Source organism: Carlito syrichta, unplaced genomic scaffold (genome assembly GCF_000164805.1).
Source record: "Carlito syrichta isolate Samal-C Ts95f unplaced genomic scaffold, Tarsius_syrichta-2.0.1 Scaffold153633, whole genome shotgun sequence".
Taxonomy (NCBI): domain Eukaryota; kingdom Metazoa; phylum Chordata; class Mammalia; order Primates; family Tarsiidae; genus Carlito; species Carlito syrichta.
The window spans coordinates 11,129-33,202 of NW_007097729.1; the positions used below are offsets into that span (position 1 = coordinate 11,129).

A 22,074-nucleotide genomic window follows, 5' to 3' on the forward strand; every position below is an offset into this window, starting at 1 on the left:
AATGCTTACCAATAAATTCAGATTAAAATTTAACTCAATCACTTAAGAAACTTTTGAGGGTGTAGTGTAACTATTTTACATAAATTATCAGATCACTAATTAGTTGCTATGCCAAGACTGTTTATACCTGGCTGCTTAGCCACTGATGGGGGTTCTATGGTACAGAAGAAAACAGGATCTGGAACCTCCACTCCAGCCAGGAAAAGTCTCTCTGCCTCACTGTTTTGTCTGTGCTTTTCTCCCTCCCTTTCGGCTCTGCGAGCTGCAGCTAATGCGCTGGACTTGGATGAGACAATGGTGTCTCCAGTGGCAGTCTGCAGACAAACAAAATGAGGTGGGACAAAACAGACTCTTGACAGGCACGCATCTTCACCAACAGCCACAGATAAGAGCAATGTTAATGTGCCACTTTCCCTTCATCACAACTTTAGGGAAATAAAATCCACAAAGTTCATTATAACATTGATAAGTAAAGCTATTTTAACTTGTGTAAGAATTCTATCCAAAATACTGTGGTCATAAATTCTAAAAAATAAACAATAAAATACAAACACATGCATATCCAAAATTCATTTGGCAAAACAAATGTACTTTCCTAAATTTTCAATCATGACAAGACAGGTTAGGCAGAAACCTATTAGAGCATTTTACCACTAGTAAGAATTTATTACTATTTTACAGAAAATCCTTTATTAACTAAAATATACAATTAACCAGAATACTCTTAATTGTGCTGAACTGCTGATTTCTGTGTAAAGCCCAGTTACATGTTTAAAACTATAATTTCACTTTGGAACTTTTATATCATGAAGTTCTGTGCCAGTGCCTTCTCTATAAAAATTCCTACTGAAGCTATAATCCAAATGTATTTGTAGAATTCCTTGAAACACATACAAAGAGCTCCTGCCTTTAGGTAGACAGAGGAGACACCTCAATGCCAGAACTTCAGTAATGAGATAATGGCAGTTTTCTACTAATAGATCTTGAAATTTGCTTAACTATGAAGAGTTAAAAATGTTAAAAATAATGTTTATCCTAAATGCCAAACATATCACAGTTTAATGAGAAAACTGTATTTGACTTAATCCATAAAAATTAAAACTCCTTCTTAGTTTCAACCCACCGAAAATAGGCACAGCATCAGTATTTTCATCCATTCATTCTACAAGTACCTATTCGCAAGCACTGATCCAGGGACTAAGGAGAGAGCAGTGAACGACAGAGACAAAAGCCCCTGCTCCCATGGAGCCTTCACTGACATGAGAGTTTTTAGTTATTACCTGATCAGCATAAGTCTAGAATAAATTTTCTTCAATAATCAAGACAGAAAAAACCCCAATGGAAATAACAGTATTTTATATAAACTTAAAACATATATGTAGCCATAAACAGTTCATTATTTTACTAGGATTTGAGCTTTATATGAATATAATTCATCCTGTCTGTGGTCTTCTCTGATTTACTTTTCTTTCTATTAAATGTATGAAATTCCGCCATGTTGATAAATATGCTAAATATTCGTTATGCCACTACTGATGGACATTTGCACAATTTCTAGGTTTTTGATTTATAACATACCTACCTGTAATTAAGCATTTAACCTGTCACTTCCTAGAGAAATTGTTTGGTCACTTACATGTTTAAGCCCAACAGTCAAAGCAATGTTACCAGCAGTCAGTGAAGGGATTTCTATCTGTTGGTCAGCAAATGGCAAAAGCAAACGACTTATTCTTTCCCTATAAAACCATGATTTATATTAGTAAAAGTGTTTTTTTTAAATGAATGCTGTTTTAGGAAATAAACTAAGCTTCCACTTACGTGCAGTTTCCATTAATATTATGGATGGCTGACTGGGGTTTTATTGTGCCTGAGTAAATGCGCATAAAAACCAGTGGTCCTCGCTGCTTGTCATGGAGAACTTTAAACGCCAGTGCACACAGGTCACCCTTGTACCACTGTCTATAAAATAAAGGAGACATTCCAGAAAGGCCTATAAAATACACTTCCCACATATCTTTACAGATTAGATCAGAATCACTGTAGAAAGTTAACCTTAATATTCTCCTAAAATCCCTTACGTCTTCTAGCAGAACTACTCAGAGCCACTCAATAAAGTCACTACCTTGTAACTCTCTTCCTCCATCAGCTAAATTATTCAATGGAAATCTTACCACTAACTCCTCAGAACTGAAGATAATTCCAAATATGACCTTTATTTGCAAATAATTTCACTGCCAAGAGCTCACTCTTAAAAAAAAATGCACCTGGAACATCACACCATCTATCAAGAAATCTGCGTAGGGTAAACAAACAGGTACTTTTTATCTTCATCTCTCCTCCCACTTTCTGTCCAGTTGTATAACTGTAAAAATCTGTATTATAAAATCTGTATTGAACTTGTGTACAGAGTCAAAATTCTTTTTTTTGAGTCAGAGTCTCACTCGATCACCCAGACCGGAGGGCAGCGGCCACTCCCGGCCACTGCAGCCTCGACCCGCTGGGCTCCGGCGATCCTTCCGCCTCAGCCTTCCGAGTAGCCAGAATTACAGGCGCGCGCTACCATGTCCAGCTAGTTTTTGATTTATTGTAGAGATGAGGTCTCGCCAAGTTGCCCAGGCGGGTCTTGAACCCGCGGGCTCAGGCCGTCCACTCGCCTCGGCCTCCCAAGGCGCGGGACGAACGGCTGAGCCGCTGAGCCCGGCTGACCTTTCTTTATAGTCACAAAATATTTTGAGCTTATGAAAAACCCTGAAATCTCGAGGAATATGAAATATGTAATATTTAACAAATATCCCCAGGATATCGCTTTAAAAAAATAACTAAGATGACAGAGTCAACACTTACACTTTACACAGTGAAAAGATATACTGTCTTTGCTCCATTTGTAAATATAACAGGTTACAAGAAGTGATGAAAAATGTCCCTTTCAAGTACAAATTACCATGGTACTATCTTATATGACTTGCAGTGATATTTACCACTGTTATTCAAAAGTGATGATTTAGCTACTTTCCATTAAACAAGGCCTCCCAGTTTCCTCCTTGTTTCATCAAGGCCACAGGATTTAATCTATGTCATCACAAACTTACAGAAATTCATAGTTGCGCTCTTCAGGTGAAGGTAAGTACATGGTAATAGCATCTAACAAGGGCTGTACACCTTTGTTTTTTAGGGCACTTCCACAAAGCACAGGCACTGCTGTCTGGGCCAGTGTTACTCTGTGTATTGCAGCCTGTAGCTATAAAGCAGAGACATAAGTGAGGATTTATTTTGCATGCAGTATACTGGTGTCTGTCAGAACCTCAGAATTAGAGGCCTACTCTAAACACCCAAGTAAAACAGCATTCCTCACCACACCTCCATCATTCTTTATAGCTTTCTTCTTTATTTTTCTTCTTAACACTAATCACTACTTGGCATGTTAGATATTTAGTAGTTTATTATCAATTCTCAATTTACTAGAATGTAAAATCCATATGAGCATTATATACAGTAAGTTCTATAAAAATACTTCTAAATCTCCAGAAACTAGAAAACTACTTAACATATAGTAGGTGCTCAAAAATGTTCTTGAATAAATGAATATACTTGTGATATAACCTTGATAGTCTAGCAGAGGAACTGGTCAGAATTAAAAATTTATAAATCTGAGTTATAATTTTTTCAAATGAATTAGATTCACATTAAACATAATCCAAAGAAAAATGAGAAATCAAAGTAAAAAAGATTGTTAAAACACCTCAAAAACTAAAAATAGCTTGAGTGTGTTTGTAAGCTATTAATAAGAGAACTGGTAGGTCAATTTCACCTTAGACTGTGAACTCTTTGAAAACAGAAATCATGGTATACGATGACAGGGTATAATAAACATCATGTTAAACATTCAAATACAAACAAAAAATTTCAAAATGATGGTATTTTATTAAAAAAAAATCACTTTTTTTTTTTAACCTCTAACTTCAAGTAACTCAAAAATATGCTTCAGCTCCTGTGTTTTTAACTCTTTTCAAGAAAATAACTTCGTGAATTTGCTGGGGTCATCTTTGGTCCATTCTACTGATTACAACTTAGAAACATTTAACTTGGCGACTCTTACAGATCATAAAGAAAAACAACCAGTATATTTGTCAAATTCATGGGGAAAGATCCCTGGCAAAACAAAGCAGAAATATTCCCTAAAGAAAACTGTCATAATTCAATTACTATCAGTATTTTTTTTTTTTTTTTAGTTGGAGTCTCACTCTGTCACCCAGACTGGAGTGCAGTGGCCGCTCCTGGCCACCGGAGCCTTGACCTGCTGGGCTCTGGCGATCCTTCTGCCTCAGCTTTCCGAGTAGCTGGAATTACAGGCGCCCACTACCATGCCCGGCTAATTTTTTTGGTTTTATTGTAGAGATGAGGTCTCGCCTGCCCACGTGGGTCTCGAACCCGCGGGCTTAGGCAATCCACTCACCTCAGCCTCCCAAAGGCGCGGGATTACAGGCTGAGCCACTGAGCCCGGCTTACTATCAATATTTTAATGGCCTCTCCTCTGGCTTAACATGTGTCAAAAGAAAAGATAAATAAATAAGTTCAGAAAAAAACTTTCTGAGAAAAGTGATCAACTATAGCAACCTAAATTTTATATACAAACTTTCTACCTGTGAGTTCCCTAAAAACCCTTAAAGAAAAATGATCAAAATGAAAAGACTACAAAGAATGAGTAATTAACTGATACTGGCTCAATCTACATAAAAAAGATTCTATTTTTTAATTTCTAAAGCATATCTGAAAATAGTACCCATTGTTTAAGTACCCATATTAGTAGTAACTAATAAGTATGCAAAATTTTAAAAAAACAAACACACCAAAGACACAGAACTCAAACTACATCCAATTAGTAAAATTCTGTCAAAGCAATTGAAAAAAATTTACCTTTTCAGCTGGTAGCAAATCAAAATTTTCACTAAATTCTCCTAAAACCAAGCCAGCAAACTCATCATCCAAATCTGCAACCTATAAAGAAAGGCTTTAGAGTTCTGTAACACATTATTTTCACAATTCTTAACTTGACTAAACACCCATAAATTCACCATATTCAAATATTTCAAGACAGCTACATGATCTATCTTATTCAGGCCCAGCAACTCTTCACATCTTCTAAACAGATAAAACATTTTTCTTTCAAAGGAAAGGAAACTGCAGATACCCTATTATGAGTTTCTTAATTTCACAGAAAGCAAGAGCCTGATAAAGTATCTCAATAAAGTGCTATCTACTCAGAGTGCCCCAAAGAAATGAAAGAAAACACACAATTTACAGACAATGATAGTACATACAATGGACTGCTGTTTTTAAGATAAAAGCTGGGGAGTTTTAGTTCATACAAAAAGTTTCAATTGATATCCTTCTACTATTCTGAATGCTCACCAGATCTCCCAAGACAGTCAAACTAAAAGAACAAATATTACTATAATACTGCACTGAAGAAGCACATTTAAGTTGTGGGGTGGGGAGTATAGGCATAATTGCAATAATAAAAATGCAACTATCTGATTCATGTTCTTTTCATAATCATCTGTCTATCTGAAATAGGATAATTCAGCGAACAACAGAACAGTTTCAAAAGTTTGTAACAGTCTAAGGGTGCAAAACATGCAAGCCTCTTCTCAACAGAATTAAGTATAGCAGAAATGACCTAGTCATCCTTCTAGAAAGCAATATATGTAATGGTTAAGCCAAGCTTCTGGAGTCACTACTTACTAACTTGTTCAGACTTGGATCATGTTACTTATCTCTCTCTGACTTATTCTTGAGGCTTTTGTGAAGATTAAATAACCAATTCAAATTATAACTTTAGAATATATAGTAAGTATACAGTAAGTATTAGCTATTATTATACTGTTCACCTTTAGAACACAGAAAGTTGATTCTAGTCCACACTAATCTTATTTTCTAACTTAAAAAAATTAAATTGTGGTAAAATACACATAACATAAAATTTACCACTTTAACCATTTTTAAGTGTACAGTTCAGTAGTGTTAAGTACATTCACACTGTTGTGCAATCTCCAGAATTCTCTTCAACTTGCAAAACTGAAACTTCATAGACATTAAATACATTCTCCCCTCCCACAACCCATGGCAACTACCATTCTACTTCCTGTCTCTGAATTTAACTACTCTAGATATCTCACATAAGTAGAACATACAGTATTTTTTTGATTGGCTTACTTCACTGAACAACAACTTACACTGTAGCATGTGCCAAAATTTCCTTTCTAAGATAGAATAATATTTCATTGTATGCTTGTACCATATTTTGTTGATGGACATTTCAGTTGCTTCTACCTTTTGGCTACTGCAAATAATGCTGCCATAAACATGGGTGTGTAAATATCTGAGACACTCTTTTGGGCATATACTCAAAAGTGGAATTGTTCAGTCAAATGGTAATTCTATCTTTAATTTTTTTTTTTGAGGACCTGACATACTGTTTTCCCTAGTGGCTACACCATTTACATTCCCCCTTGTGCACATTCCGTGCACAAGGGTTATAATTTCTCCACATCCTTGTATCACCTATTTTCTTGGTTTTTTGAGAGGAGGCATTCTAATGGCTATGAAGTAGCCTGAATCTGTAAATTTTACACATACTTACATATTTCTTATAACTTGCACCCTATTACTAGCCACTGACAGTCTCAAATTTTATTTCTATCACATACTGTCACATCCTAGAAGACTATGGGATATATGAGCAGATTATAAGATACTTCTTGAGTTTATTCTATAGCTCTTTTGTATTAAGACAAAGTAATACAAAAAAACCTTAAAAAGGAACCAATTATGTACTCAATTATGATTAATAAATGTCAATTCCACTTTTTATTCTTTTATGCTCCTCTAAATTTAAAAAGCAGCACAGCCAAGTAGGCAAGAGCTCTAGCTTTAAACTGAGAGAGACCTGGTTTTAGATTCCAACTCTGCCACTTGATTAGCTGTGCAACCACTTATTTAAGCACTTGAGTCTCTGTTTCCTCACCTGCAAAATGGGGCCAATATAAGGTTATTGTGAGGATTAAGTTCAAATGTATATATATAAGGGTACGTGATCCCAAACCAGGCAAAGTGGGGACCAAGGGAGATCCAAAGTTTACCTATAAAAGGACCACTTATCTACCTAATCCTGAATTGTACTCCACATCTTTAAAATAAATACATTTTTAAAAAATAAATATCTAAAGCACTTAACTGAGCACACGGTAGGCCTTTAATAACTCAAAAATAACAATTATTATGTTAAAGATAAAACTGATGATTAAACAGTTATACGTCACTTAATGACAGAGATAAGTTCTGAGAAATGCGCCATTAGGCTACTTTGTCACTGTGTAAACGTCATAGTCTGTACTTACACAAACCTAGATGGTACAGCCTACCACACCCCAGGCCATGTCATGCAGCATATTGCTCCTAGGTTACAGATCCCTATAGCAAGTTACTATCTTGCAGGCAACTATAACACAATGGAGAGTATTTGTATATCTAGATAGAGAAAAGGTAAAAATATGGTATTAAAATCTTATGGGATCACCATATTTCTGGTCTGTTACTGATCAAAATGTTGTTATGAGGCACATGACTGTACTTCAAAAATAACTAGATACAAAAGACAAGGTGAAAAAACAATTAATGTTGACAGAATTTATTTGGCTCAATTCCACTTAGAAGTAAAAAATCAGAGGGCTCAGACTCAAATGTTTTTCTCTACCAAAATATTCAGGGAGTTTTATGTTTTATTTAATGCCCTACATACTAACAATATAATACAGATATCAACAATCTTGCTATTTTCTATTAAAATGTTGAGGGCTGATGGAGTCCAGAGCTATATACCAACTCTAAGACTGATGGTTTTAAATTTTTCTAAATAGTTTGACATCTGGTAAAGTAAAAGACATGCATATCCTTTGGCCCAGCAGTTCTACTCCTAAGTTTAACCCTAAAGAAATACAGCAACATTATTATAACAGCAAAAAAGAGAAATAACTAAAAAAGTCCATCCACAGGAGTACAGACAGTAAATACTGGTATGATCACATATACAGTATAGAACACGATAAAACACTGAAGTGAATAAACTATAACCACACAAAACAACATGGATGAATCTCCAACATAGCATTAAAAATGCAATAAAATACAAACAGTGCCATTCCATTTATGCAAAATTCAAAACATACAAAACTAAGTTCTTTAGGGATACATAAATTAATGTAAGCTACAAAGAAGAGCGAAATATAAATACTAAAAGAACAAAATATAAATACTAAAATAATATATCGATTATGGGGCCAGGTAGATGACAGTGGAAGAAGAGAGATATGAACAGGAACTGCACATAAAAATTCAAGGGTATTGCTAATACGATCATTCCTCCATAACCATGGGCTCCACATCCACAGATTCAGCAAACTGTGGATCAAAGCTATTCCTGAAAATTAAACTGCATATGTGCTGAATATACCCAACTTTTCATTCTTGTTATTATCTCCTAAATATGGTACAACAACGATTTCCATAGCATTTGTACTGTGTTAGGGGTGTGTGTGTATCTGAGTAGAGGCTTCACTCTTGCCCAGGCTGGAGGCAGTGGCACAATCGCAGCTCATCAGCCTCGACCTCCTGGGCTCGGGCACTCCTTCCACCTCAGCCTCCCAAGTAGCTGGGCCTATGGCATGCTCCGCCGCGCCTGGCTAACTTCTTGATTTTTTGTAAGGACACGGTCTCACCATATTGCCTAGGCTGGTCCCAAGCAATCCTCCTGACTTGGACTCCGAAAGTGCTGGGACTATAGGTGAAAGCCACCACATCCAGCCTCAAAATAAATATTTTTACAAGTTTCTGAATGTTTATATAATTTGAAACAGAAAAGTATGGATCTTACTTGTTCAATTAAGGCATTCCTTGCTTCAGATGTCTCCTTCAGCAATTCAGGATCACTCGTTTCCAACAGGGGTTTCCTCTCAAAGTCTTTTCCGTCATCTGAGTTGAGAGTCCACAGTAGTTTTTCTTTACTTACGACATCCACCACTCCTTTGAAAGTTCTGGCTTCACCAACTGGCAACTATAAGTCAGAGTGAGAGTAACATTATTAAATGATCACTCATTTACGCTATATTGATAAGCGTACCACTTTCCCCAAAATGTCTATTATTACTATTACCATAATCCACAGTTATTTTTATTTACACCCCAACTTCCAACTTCTTCAAAAAGGATTTGAGATAGCATCAGAAATGTATCTATTGTCATAAAACAATAAATTGATGAGGAATCTGAGGAGAAGCTGATGCTATCTATTAATTAACCCATTTACCTGTAAAAGCAAAGGCTTTGCCTTTAGCTTCTCTTTGATGCTTTCGACTGCATAGCTAAAACTGTAGAAAGAAAATAATTATAGTTTAAAATATAGTTTAAAAACTGTAGAAAAAACTCAATTACAGTTAAAAAAAAGTTTAAAATTCTTAAAAGAGGCTTAAGAATGTTTTCTAAAATTTTAACTCCTTTTATTCTCCTTAATGCCCACCACTTAACAGTTTCCAAAGGACAATATATTTATATGAAACTCTTAAAGTCTCTAATCCTGCCACAAAGGTACTATTGCAAGTTTCATATAACTGTACTTTGAGGTTAAGGTTAACGAATTGATCAAGGTCCGATAGGTAATAAAGTGTAGTTAGGATTTCAATGCAAGATTTGTGAATGTAAGTCATGGATTCTTCCTTCTACTAGATTTGCTACCACACAAGGCTACCCACTTTCTTCCCAGAGTCTGCCGACCAATTTTGCTATGCTTTTTTACCTTAGGCACTCTTCATATCACATGTTATGCTATTCATTTCTAGGCTAATACTGGGTTGGCTGTCTCTGGCGCACACGCCATCTTTGGCACATGTGCTGACTTACACATACATGAAGGTCATTCTGAGTCCAGTGTTCTGAGAACTAGCCTAATGTCCAGTCATCACCACAGGCATTGTTCGTCAGTAAATGCCACCAGAAATTCTAAACAGAAAAGGGCCAGAACCTGAGCCCAGCACATTTTAAAGGTTGTCCTGGCATTACTAATCAAGACAAGAGTTCTTTAGACCAACAGTCAGAATTACTGTAGAGTTACATAAACACAAAGCACGCTACTGTGCAGTTTTAGGGGAAGTATAATTTATGTTTTGTTTTTGCCACTCTCCCACCACAGACAGTATCTCTCCCTATCATATTTCTTCCAGAATACTTTATATTCTTGATTCTCTTCTTTCCACATTTTCTCCGAATCCTTTATGTATTCTTAATTCCCTGAATTATGTCCTCGGAACAAAGTATCCGCTCTATAAGTCTCTGAGCATGTCACTACACCTCAGCACTGACTCTTTTCTTCCCTATATCAAGGTCTTACAGCATTACATTCTCCTACGCCAGTTCCCTTTTAATGTGAGCGTATAACTCAATGGCTAAAGAGTATCAGGAAACAAGGAAGAACAGCTTTCTCTGAAGCAACTTCAGGAAACAATTCTCTACTATCTACCGTTAGCAATGATGGAGAACACCATAACCTTCAGCAATACGGGAACTATCCTATACCGTTCCAAAGAGAACCAGTGGAATCAGCAAGATACCACTATGTCAAGATTCTGGAAATATGATTCAGCCTCTCTACACTGGACACAAGATGATTCACCATCTATCAGGTCTCTCTTAATCCCAAATTGTTACTTAGCATATGGATAAGCTGCTGTGAAGTTATTTTTTAATGGGAATAAGTTGGATTTCATAGACTATGTATACCCTGTAGAAAAGATGAACTACTTTTGAATTTAAGTTACAGAACATTAAAAGCTCAAACTGGATTCTCACCTTGATAAGCCCAAGAAGCATTTTACATACCTTGCTCCAGTTTTGTCCATCTTGTTTAAAAAACAGATTCGAGGTATCTTGTGCTTATCAGCTTGCCTCCATACTGTGAGAGTTTGAGCCTAAAGCAAAGATGAGGAACAATATCTATGTGGGATAAAAGTAAGTCTGCTACAAGACATGGAATGAACAGATCCAAGAATCTACTGTATCATGAAATTGGGCACTATTCTAGCACATCATTAATGCCGCTGCACTTAGACTTCTAGGGTCACTCCTTTGTTAAGGTTAACCCAGCAGGGAATGTGAGAAAATGTGACAAAGATTTTGCTTCAAACTGAGAATACTACTTTGGGTTGCCACACAAAGAGAATTAACACCTGGGAGGTACTAAGAGTTATGGAAAGAGGACTTAACTGAGAATTAAAGACCTATCTTTTGATTGGCTTCACCTTTTCTAATGTATGTACACTGAACTCAATTAATGTAGTTTTCTGATCTGTGAAATAGGAACTTTTGCCTTAATTCAGACACACTGTGAGGTAAAAGGAACAAATAGAAGTATACTCTAAAAATGCTATTACGATTAAAACAATATTTTATTGTGAATATCTGATGTTTGTGTAAACTAAAGAGGATTTAAGGGGGGGAAAAGAAACCAATACCTGTATTTATAAGTTGAAATTCTCATATGCTTCTCTATTTGCAATTTTAATTTCATTTTTTGCATATATTAAATAAATATATTGTTTGAGTCTATAATATCTGTGCCTAGTAGAGTCTCAAAACCCTAAAGCAAAGCCGACACTAGTTACAGCAGAAGCAAGTTCATTATTTGTTTTTTTAAGTACATTTGTATACAATGAAATATAGATCTTAAGTTTATAGCTCAATGAGTTTTGATAAAAGTATAAATTTGTGTAACTATTATCCCAATCAAGATATAGAATACTCTATCACTCTAGAAATTTTTCTCATTCCCAATCCCACAAATAATTGTTCTGATTTCTGTCACGATATATTTATTCTACCTATTCTTCAACCTCATAAATAGCACGTCTTCTTTGGTTCAACATAATGTTTCTGACATCCATCCACGTTGCTTGGTATAAGAGTTCATCTTTTTCTTTTTTTAATTTTACTGCCACAATGCTTTGTATAAATATACTAGTTTGTTTTTCTATGCACCCTTATATGTGCACTTGGATTGTTTCTAGTTTGAGGTTGTTATGAATTGTGCTGCTATAAGCATTCCAAGTAAGTCTTTGGTGGACAAACTTTTTTTTTTTCCATTTTAGGTATACAAATGTTCATTATGCAGGTATGACCAACGTTTTCATTCCCTTGGACAGACATAGGAGTAGAACTGCTAGGTTTCAGGGCAGGTATATAGTTAACGTTATACGAAACTGCCAAATAGCCTTCCAAAGTGGTTGTATCATTTTACAGTCTTACCAACAACATGTGAATCCCAGTAGCTCCACATCCTTACCAACAATAGTATCACTCTTTTTAATTGTAGTCATTCTTGTGGGTGTGAAATGGAATTTCTTCGTGAATTTTAATATGCATTTTCAGCCAGGAGTGGTGGTTCACGTCTATCACCCCAGCACTTTGGGAGGCCAAGGCAGGAGAATCATTTGGGTCTAGAAGTTTAAGACCAGCCTGGGCAACAAAGTGAGACCTTGTCTCTACAAAAAAAATTTTTAAATTAGCCAAGTGTCGTGGCATGCACCTATAGTCCCAGTTATTGAGAAGCTGAGGTGGAAGGATCGCTTGAGCCCAGGAGGTCAAGGATACTGTGAGCTGGGGTTGTGCCACTGCACTCCAGCCTGGGCAACAGAGTGAGACCCTGACTCAAAAAACAAAAAAAATTTGCCTTTTCCTAGTGACTAATGAGACTGTGCATCTTTTTTGTGCTTACTGGTCATTCACATGTGCTCTTTTGTAAAGAGTCTATTCAAGTCTTTTGTCTATTTTTTACTGGGTTGTTTGTTTTTATTACTGATTTATAGTCCTTCATATATTCTGGATACAAGTCCTTGGTTATATATATATGTACTGTAAATATTTCTGCATAGATTTTCCGAAGAACAACATTATTCTCCTATATAACCAATACTATACAGCATTCAGGAAATTTAATATTTGTATATTACTTTTATCTAATGTAGTCCGTGGCTTGCCTTTTGTTTTGTTTTATTTTATTTTATTTTTTGAGTTGGAGTCTCACTCTGTCGGTCAGGCTGGAGTGCACTGGCACACTCACAGTCACCTCAGCATCGACCTGCTGGGCTCTGGTGATCCTTCTGCCTCAGCCTTCCAAGTAGCCAGAACTACAGGTGCACACTACCATGCCCAGCTAATTTTTTGATTTATTGTAGAGATGAGGTCTCGCCAAGTTGCCTGGACTGGTATGGAACCCGCGGGTTGAGGCAATCCACTCACCCTGGATGAGCCACTGAACCTGGCCTTGTTTTATTTATTTATTTATTTTTTAATTATTTTATTTTTAAAATGTGGGGTACAAATGAGGGTTAGGTTCCCTATCCCCCAGCAGTGTCCCACTACTGCCAATCCCTTTCTTATGAACAGATGTAATTTTGATAAGGCTCAGTGAATCAACTTTTCTTTTTTTATGCATCTTATGTCCTCTTTAAGACATTGTTACCTACCTCAAGATTGTGAAGATATTTTATTTTTCTTCTAGAAGCTATACAGATTTAGCTTAATACTATGATTCTCTCCAGATTAATTTTAGCATATGGTGAGGTGTGGAAGGGATATATTATACATTCTCCAAGAAGAAGAACATATTAAAAATCAAAACAAATAAGCAAAAAAATTCCCATCACCCCATTTCCTAGCTAAAAGTCAATGTATTTCAGAGTATTTCAGTCTTGTAAGTAATGCCATCTGTCAATGATGAAGTGTCAAATTTATGTAAAGAAGTTATAATTACAGAAAGGATGAAACCATTAGGAAATAAAGTGACCCAGAAATAAACAAATAACAGTGTGTATATCAATCTCAGGCCTCAGTGTTAGGGACCCTCGTGTCAGGCTTCCAGTAATTGTACTATTTCCCAATTTTTCATTTTGAAAAATTTCAAATCCATAGAAGAGTTGAAAGATAAGCATTATAAATACCCATGTATACTCTTCACCTAGATTTCTCAAATGTTAACATTTTGCCACATTTGCTTTTTTTCTTTCTCTACCAACGTGTGCACATGATGTGCACGGCAGCTGTGTGACTGGACCACTCATCTCCTACTATGAGGAGGATAATTAACTGATGGCCCAAATGCTGCCCTCTGGATCGACCACCATGTTCTTGCCAGGACCCAGCTTTCTGTGACCTGTAGCCTGCTACTGATCAAGCACAGCAGAGCTGTTAATACAGGCCTAATTCCTGCAAGATACAGGATCCCTCTAAGAGGTAATTCTGGCTCAAGGACTCCCCACTGGCCTGACCAAACCTCTTCTGGACCTAGGCTGCCGTCTGAGGCTGCTCCTTCCTAGTCCTCCTGTCTGCCTCCTTCGCTGGCGTCAGACCTGCACTGGGGTCCGAACGCCCTCTTCTCTTGTGTTCTTCACAGACACTTCCCCCAATGATCTCCCACGCGTCTACAAAGGCCCTAAACCAACACCAGGTGTGCAAGTAGATGGGGCTGTACGAGCAGAGCAAGTTGCAGATATTGTGCACTTTAACCTTAAATATTTCAGCATGCATTTGCTAAGAATAAAACCTTCTCCCAAATAACCAACGGTAATGACCACATGGAGAAAATTTTAAGTTGGCAATACTTTTACAGAATACATACAGTCCATATTCAAACTTCCCTGATTTTTCCAATAGTGTCTTTCGCAACTTTTTTTTTTTTTTGAGTTGGAGTCTCACTCTGTCACCCAGGCTGCAGTGCAAGGGCACGCTGACAGCCACCCCAGCGTCGACTTTCTTTCAAATCTACAGTGATCCTTAGCATATGGTGATCCTTCTGCCTCAGCCTTGCAAGTAGCCGGAGCTACAGGTGCATGCTACCACGCCCAGTTAATTTTTGGTTTATTGTAGAGACAAGGTCTTGGCGATTTGGCCAGGCTGGTCTTGAAGCCACTGGCTCAGGTAGTCCACAAGCCTAGCCTCCCAAAGTGCTGGGGTTACAGGCTGAGCCACCTAGCCTGGCCAACTTTTTTTTTTTTTTGATCCAGGATCCAACCAAGAATCACATATTCCATTTATGTTCTTGTCTCTTTAGAATCCTTTAGTCTAGAAGAGTTCTCCAGTTTTTTCTCCTCAATCACTCATGAGACTTAAATTAATTTAAAATTTTTTCAATTTCTAAAAAATTCTGGCCAGTTTTTTTTTTTTCCCAGCAGAATGCCTTTTCATTTAGATTATTTTCCCATGATGAGATCCGGGAGAAACATGTTGGCCAGGAACATAACACATAAAACCATGTCTCAGGGCAGAGGCCCATTTTGTCAACTCATCCCATTTTGGGGATGTTCATTTTGATCATTTAAGATAATTCTGCTTTTAGTAATTTTGAAGTTAGAAGAACTAATGTGCGTTCTATGTTCAACATAAAGCCAATCTTGAGATTACAAAATGAAGGGGGGACAAGCTACAAAGAGGGCACAACTAACTCCATTAACAATGCACTGTTATAAATCTATTTCCAAAATTTATTCAAGAACCCTTACAGTAATTGATGGGAGATAATTCATCACGGATCTCTCACATTTCCATATTTTACTAGGAGACCCACTGACTACCGTTTGTTCTGGACCATCTTTTCAATGATGTTTGTATAATAAACAGGTTTGAACAATAAGATGCTTCCCCCTGGAGCAAAAGGCAGGCTTGTTTGCAACCCTGGAAGGTAACATCTCCCTCCATAGCAAAAGGCAGGCAAGCTTACGGCTCATTAAAAAATATTTTCATTCGCAATGCACAGGACTCCCCTCAACCCTCTGCATGTACAGCTGTCACCCATTCAAGGGTTCTTGAATAAATTTTAGAAATGGATTTATAACAAATAATGCATTGCTAATGGGGTTAAGTTAGGCCCTCTTTGTAGCTGGTACCACCTTCAATTTATAATCTCAAGACTGATTTTATGTGTCACCACCCTTTATGCCATTCTGTGGAAACTGAGACTTGGGGAATCAGCACAAGAACATGCTGATTCCATGACTAATAAAGTCCTTTGTCTCTGATCCAGGAGTCTTGTCTTCTGCCAGAATCCATGAAACTATGGCAGGTTAACCTGCAGGCTTCACAGTTCTTAACACTAACTTTCATACTTCCCACCGAAAAGCTAATTTTCTTTTCCTTTTACTATGGAATATCTGCAGTCACATATAGATGACATCTCATATTAAATTTCAACTTCCTTTGACCATAATTTGATTTACATGACATTACAAAATAAAGGGTTATAGTTAACTAAACCTGACTAATTCTACCTCTTTATAAATCATGCTGTTCTATCTTCACTTTACTTTGTCAATATTTTTTACCTCTACACCAGCAGAGGCATCAAACACAGCTACCGCACCATCCAACACTCTTAGACAGCGTTCAACCTCCAAGGTAAAGTCCACATGACCTAAGGAAAAGGTAATAAATATAATGCTTTAAACCTTTCAAAAAACAAAAATGAAATATAATCCAGCAATCCTGCTTCTGGATATATACCCAAAAGTATTGAAAGGAGGGTCTTGAAGAGATATTTCCACATCTGTGTTCATAGTAGCCCAAAAGTCCACTGACGTATGAATGAATACACAAAATGTGGTGCACACACAGAGGAGCACACAACACAGCATTCAGAGGGAAGGGAACCTTGCCACACGCCACCATATGGATGACCCTTGAGGGCTCCATGCTACGTGCAAGGGACCCGTCACCAGAGGACGAACCCTGCATGACGCCATCTACAGAAGGCGTCTCAAGTCGTCAAAATCACAGATGCATAAAGTAGAATGGTGGTTGCCAGGGGTGGAGAGAGGGGTCAAAAGTGAGCTGTTGTCTAATGGACACAGAATTTCAGTTCTGCAAGATGAAAAAAGTTCTGGAGATTTGTTTCACAGCAATGTGATTACACTTAACACTACTAAACTGTACACTTAAAAATGGTTACAATGGTAAATTTTATTATACGCTTTTTACCACAATAAAAAAAAGCCCCCACAAAAAACTCCACATGATGCAGCATCTCTGTATTGTGGGAATAGTACCATACCTGGTGTGTCAATCAGATTGACTCTATACCCCTTCCAATCAAATGTAACAGCAGCTGATTGAATAGTAATGCCTCTTTCACGCTCTTGAGCCATGAAATCTGTCACTGTGTCTCCATCATCAACATCTAACCAGGAAAGATGACACAGTATAGTCTTAATAGCAAGTGTATTTTACTGGTACTTAATTTGCTTTAAGAAAAATATTTTCCTAAAATATTTGGTTTAATAGAGTCTTTAATCTTTAAGTAAATTCTCATTCTAGAAAAGGTTTTTCAGGAAGATTAGTAATTCTGCCACAAAAATAATTTAACAACTAAGACGAGGCTGGGTTCAGTGGCACAGTCTGTAATCCCAGCACTTTAGGAGGCCGAGGCGAGTGGATTGCCTGAGCTCATGGGTTCGGGACCAGCCCAGGCAACTTGGCGAGACCTCATCTCTAAGATAAATAAAAAATTAGCTGGGCATGGTAGCCCGCGCCTGTAGTTCTGGCTACTTGGAAGGCTGAGGCAGAAGGACTGCCAGAGCCCAGCAGGTCAACACTGCGGTGGCCATCAGCGTGCCACTGCACTCCAATCTGGGCAACAAAGTGAGACTCCAACCCCCCCCCAAAAAAAATTAAGAGGAGGGTCTTTTCATTTTACTGAACCATATATTTCTTTCATTCTTTCCCCATAGCTTGACTTTCATTGTCCCCTCTTACATGTTGTCCCTCTTGATCCCTTTTAGGAGGCAGAGTAGTTCAGTGAAGGAGCATAGACAGGCCTAAATTTAAATTTCAACTTCACCGCTTGCCACTCTATGATCTTGAGCAACTTAGTCAACCTAGTTTATAAGATAAGGCTAACAAAGTCATCCTTGCTAGAGAGAAAATGAGATGATATATGTAAGGTACACACGATTTAGCATTCAGGAGATGATAAATGGTAGCTACATAGGAATGAGGTAGAGAAAACAATTCATCCAAAGTTAAATTATCCATCTCATTGGTAAATTTTCTAAAGAAAGGGCATTTATCTTCCTGTACAAATGCAAAAAAGGTCTCAGAACTTCTACACTATATATAAAGTCACAATAAAACTTTATCCTTACAACCAAAAATTTGATTCAAATTACCCTGCAGTAAAATTCTTGAATTTTATTCTAATTAAATTTATCGACAGCAAAATAAATGAAAAGCAATAGAGTTTTATCATTCAAAATTCAAGAGACTGAGATATCATGGACTTATACTACCACTTATGTTAGCATTAAATCTCTAAAAGGGTAGCTAGTTACCCCATTTGTGTGTGTATATAAATATGCATACACACACACAATCTAATTATCATTAAAGGGAGAAATAGCAAGAAAAACATATTTGACAGTAACTCCAAGTATCTGTATTAATATTTATGAATTGTGCTAATGGTATCAGTTACTCACATCACTACCAAAAAAAATAAATATTAAAGACACAAAGAGCCGGGCTTGGTGGCTCAGCCTGTAATCCAGCGCCTTTGGGAGGCTGAGGTGAGTGAATTGCCTGAATCCGCGGGCTCGAGACCCCATCTCTACAATTAATCAAAAAATCAGCCGGGCGTGGTAGTGCGCGCCTGTAATTCCGGCTACTTGGAAGGCTGAGGCGGAAGGATCGCCGGAGTCCAGCGGGTCAAGGCTGCCGGGAGCGGCCGCTGCACTCCAGTCTGGGTGACAGAGTGAGACTCCGACTCAAAAAAAAAAAAAAGACACAAAGACCAAATAACTAATCAAAAGTTCTAAATGAGGCAGTAAGTTTTATAAATACTAATATATAACAAGATGTTTCACTATGATAAAGATCTTTATTTCATATTACTTCTTTATGATTACTCATATGACTGATAAAATTAACCTTGGATCAGCAAGTTTTGCCACAACTTGGACAGATTTTAGGCTATGGCCTTAACTAGAAAAAGACTTCAAAAGACAACTTATATAAACACACATGGAATACTATTCAGCCTTAGAAAGGGTACCCTGACACATGCTACAACATAGATGAACCTGGAGGATATTGTGCCAAGTGAAATAACCCAGTCACAAAAAGACAAATACTTATGATTCTACTTATATGAGGTACCTACAGCAGTCAAAGCCATAGAAGGAAAAAGTAGAACGGTGGTTGCCAGGGGCTGGAGGGAGAGGGGAATCAGGAGTTGTTTAATGTATAGTTTCAATTTTGCAAGATAAAAAAGTTTTGGAGATTGGTTGCACAATCAAGTGAATATCCTTACACCTATGAACTGTATACTTGAAAATGGTTAAGATGGCAAATTTTGCCACGCTTAAAACACACTCTTTTTCACACTTTAAAAAAAAATTTTAAATAACCTGGTTAAGAATTAATGAAGTCCTTTCCTCTTCTACATAAGAATTAGATCTCTGGTTAACTTTGCAGTTCTTTTCTTCTAGAAACCACATAACAGAGGTATGTCAACTGTGCTCCTAGGCAACACACTTATGAAAAAAATAACTTCTGGCTGATAAAAAGAAGAAAAAGAAATGAAATGGAGCTATATAACTGGGCTGCCCTGAGTATGGCACATCCCGTACATGGACCTGGAAGCTGTGCTTAGGAGCTGTAACACGAGATAGTCATTCCTATAGGGCATGACTTCTAAGCCAGGGTGGCTCCTGTGAAGTGTCACCTTGCACCTATCTATCACTTCTGTGTGGCCAAAGAAGACAGCGCCCAGATAGCCATGTGCACTGCTACAAGGACTCCAGAAGAAAGAAGCACCTAATGCTGGTCTCTTGGTCAGCTATAGTTCTTATATGACAGCCTTCTGAGTAGACCAGTGCCAAATGGGGACCAAGAAGGTCTTGTGGGTCTGAATAGTTAGTTAAATTTCCCTTTCGTGGGTGTTGCAACTATCTTATCTTTATGTTTCGAGTTAGACATCAGAGCCTCCATGCCATACTCAAGGGGTCTAGGTTGTCTTCTTTTTTTTTTTTTTGAGTTGGAGTCTCACTCTGTCGCCCAGACTGGAGTGCAGTGGCTGCTCCCGGCCACTGCAGCCTCAACCAGCTGGGCTCCGGCGCCGGCGATCCTTCTGCCTCAGCCTTCCAAGTAGCTGGAACTACAGGCGTGCACTACCACGCCCGGCTGATTTTTTGATTTATTGTAGAGATGAGGTCTTGCTGCCCAGGCGGGTCTTGAACTCACCTCAGCCTCCCAAAGGCACGGGATTACAGGCTGAGCCACCGAGCCCGGCTAGGTTGACTTCTTAATCAAAATAGTTTCCAATGATGTTTTTGCTAAAGGGGGCGGGGGTGGGGGTGGGGAGAGGAGGAATCCAGTCTAACCTCCTAGTGATCTTGTGTATCCAGAATAGTACAATATTCTTTCTGTCGTGGTAGTTTTGCCTGCATCAATATGAGCCATAATGCCAATATTACGGATTCTGTTTAAAAGGAAAAAATTGCATTATTAAGTGGACATTACTAAAATTGTAAAACAAAAATATCTATGCTGTGAAAATTTTAAAGCTGGTCAGTATTTCTATAATTTGTAGCTGTGTAAAAACTAGAAAAATGAAAAATATTTAGAGCATATCCTATCACATAATTCTGACAAAATAGGAAAGAAACAAAAAGGCTAACTATAACCTTGAAAATACCCTGTATTCATTTCTTTGAAAAATGTGCTATTGGTACATTAAAAATCTTTAGCCTTAAACCAAGAAAAGAAAATAGTATTTAAGTTACATATCAGGCCAGGCATGGTGGCTCACGCCTATAATCCCAGCACTTTGGGAGGCCAAGATGAGAGGATTGCCTGAGCCCACGGGTTCAAGACCAGCCTGAGCAACTTGATGAGACCTCATGTCTACAATAAATCAAAAAATTAGCTGGGCATGGTGGTGCATACCTGTAGTTCCAGCTACTTGGAAGGCTGAGGCAGGGCACGGTGGCTCACTCCTATAATCCCAGCATTTTGGGAGGCCAAGATGAGAGGATTGCCTAAGCCCATGAGTTTGAGATCAGCCCGGGCAACATGGCAAGACCTTACCTCTCCAATATATCAAAAAATCAGCTGGGCATGGTGGTGTGTGCCTGTAGCTCCAACTACTTGGAAGGCTGAGGCAGAAGGATCGCCTGAGCCTAGCAGATCAAGGCTGCAGTGGCCATGAGCATGCTACTGCACTCCAGCCTGGGTGACACAGTGAGACTCCAACTCAGAAAGAAAAAAAGGTCAACATCTATGTATAATTAGCTAGAGCGCAAAGTCACAGAAATTATAGCATTCCCTATTAATGCTCATCAGAGAGAACTAGTACATTTTCACGGTAGCCTGTGGGGGAAAAAAGATGTTAAAGATAGTACTTACTTAGCTATGGGAGGATTGATGATGGAATGGAGGGATTTGATATCATTTCCTATTAAGCCTAATGAAAAAAAGGTTAAAATTGAACTATTAAATTTATGAAAATTTCCTTTAATTTATAAATGAAGGAATTTAAAATAATTTTAAGCAAATACCGTAATTCTAAAAAAAGTAAAATTCATGCTAAATAAAACTCATTTATCTAAAATTTATTTTCTTACAGTCTATAAGGAAAAAGCTATGGACGACCATAAATAATTTAGATAATTTCCTTAGAAAAATACAGATTTACCCCAATCTCTGCCACCTACATCACTTCTATTTACAAAATCATAGAATTAGAATTAATGTTTATAATGATCTTAAAACATTATAGTAGATCCTGAACTAAAAAAAATTTAGATGCAAAATCCTGCAAACCTGCTTCTTCCCAGGCTTGAAGAACTAAGAGTGATCCCCATATTAGCTGATAATGAATTTTTGTACAATTTGTAACCTACCTTCTTCAGCAATCCCAAGACACAATACCTTTAAAGATGGACTGAGCAATCACTGAACAGAATCTATGATAATCTACTACTTCTA

At 37.5% G+C, this 22,074-nt stretch overlaps 1 protein-coding gene across 1 annotated transcript in view; it reads right to left on the reverse strand.

Moving 5' to 3' along the window:
- GFM2 (G elongation factor mitochondrial 2) overlaps nucleotides 1-22,074 on the reverse strand; it is a 27,557-nt gene continuing 5,483 nt past the window's right edge. Inside the window, exons 3-14 of the mRNA XM_008050737.1 lie at nucleotides 21,493-21,550; nucleotides 20,469-20,566; nucleotides 17,144-17,269; nucleotides 16,419-16,507; nucleotides 10,927-11,015; nucleotides 9,362-9,422; nucleotides 8,930-9,109; nucleotides 4,915-4,995; nucleotides 3,090-3,238; nucleotides 1,819-1,959; nucleotides 1,637-1,736; nucleotides 1-314 (exon numbers count right to left, since the gene is read on the reverse strand). Of these exons, the coding sequence (XP_008048928.1) occupies nucleotides 96-314; nucleotides 1,637-1,736; nucleotides 1,819-1,959; nucleotides 3,090-3,238; nucleotides 4,915-4,995; nucleotides 8,930-9,109; nucleotides 9,362-9,422; nucleotides 10,927-11,015; nucleotides 16,419-16,507; nucleotides 17,144-17,269; nucleotides 20,469-20,566; nucleotides 21,493-21,550 (1,391 nt within the window). The 3' untranslated portion in view covers nucleotides 1-95. The remainder of the gene's footprint in view (nucleotides 315-1,636; nucleotides 1,737-1,818; nucleotides 1,960-3,089; nucleotides 3,239-4,914; nucleotides 4,996-8,929; nucleotides 9,110-9,361; nucleotides 9,423-10,926; nucleotides 11,016-16,418; nucleotides 16,508-17,143; nucleotides 17,270-20,468; nucleotides 20,567-21,492; nucleotides 21,551-22,074) is intronic.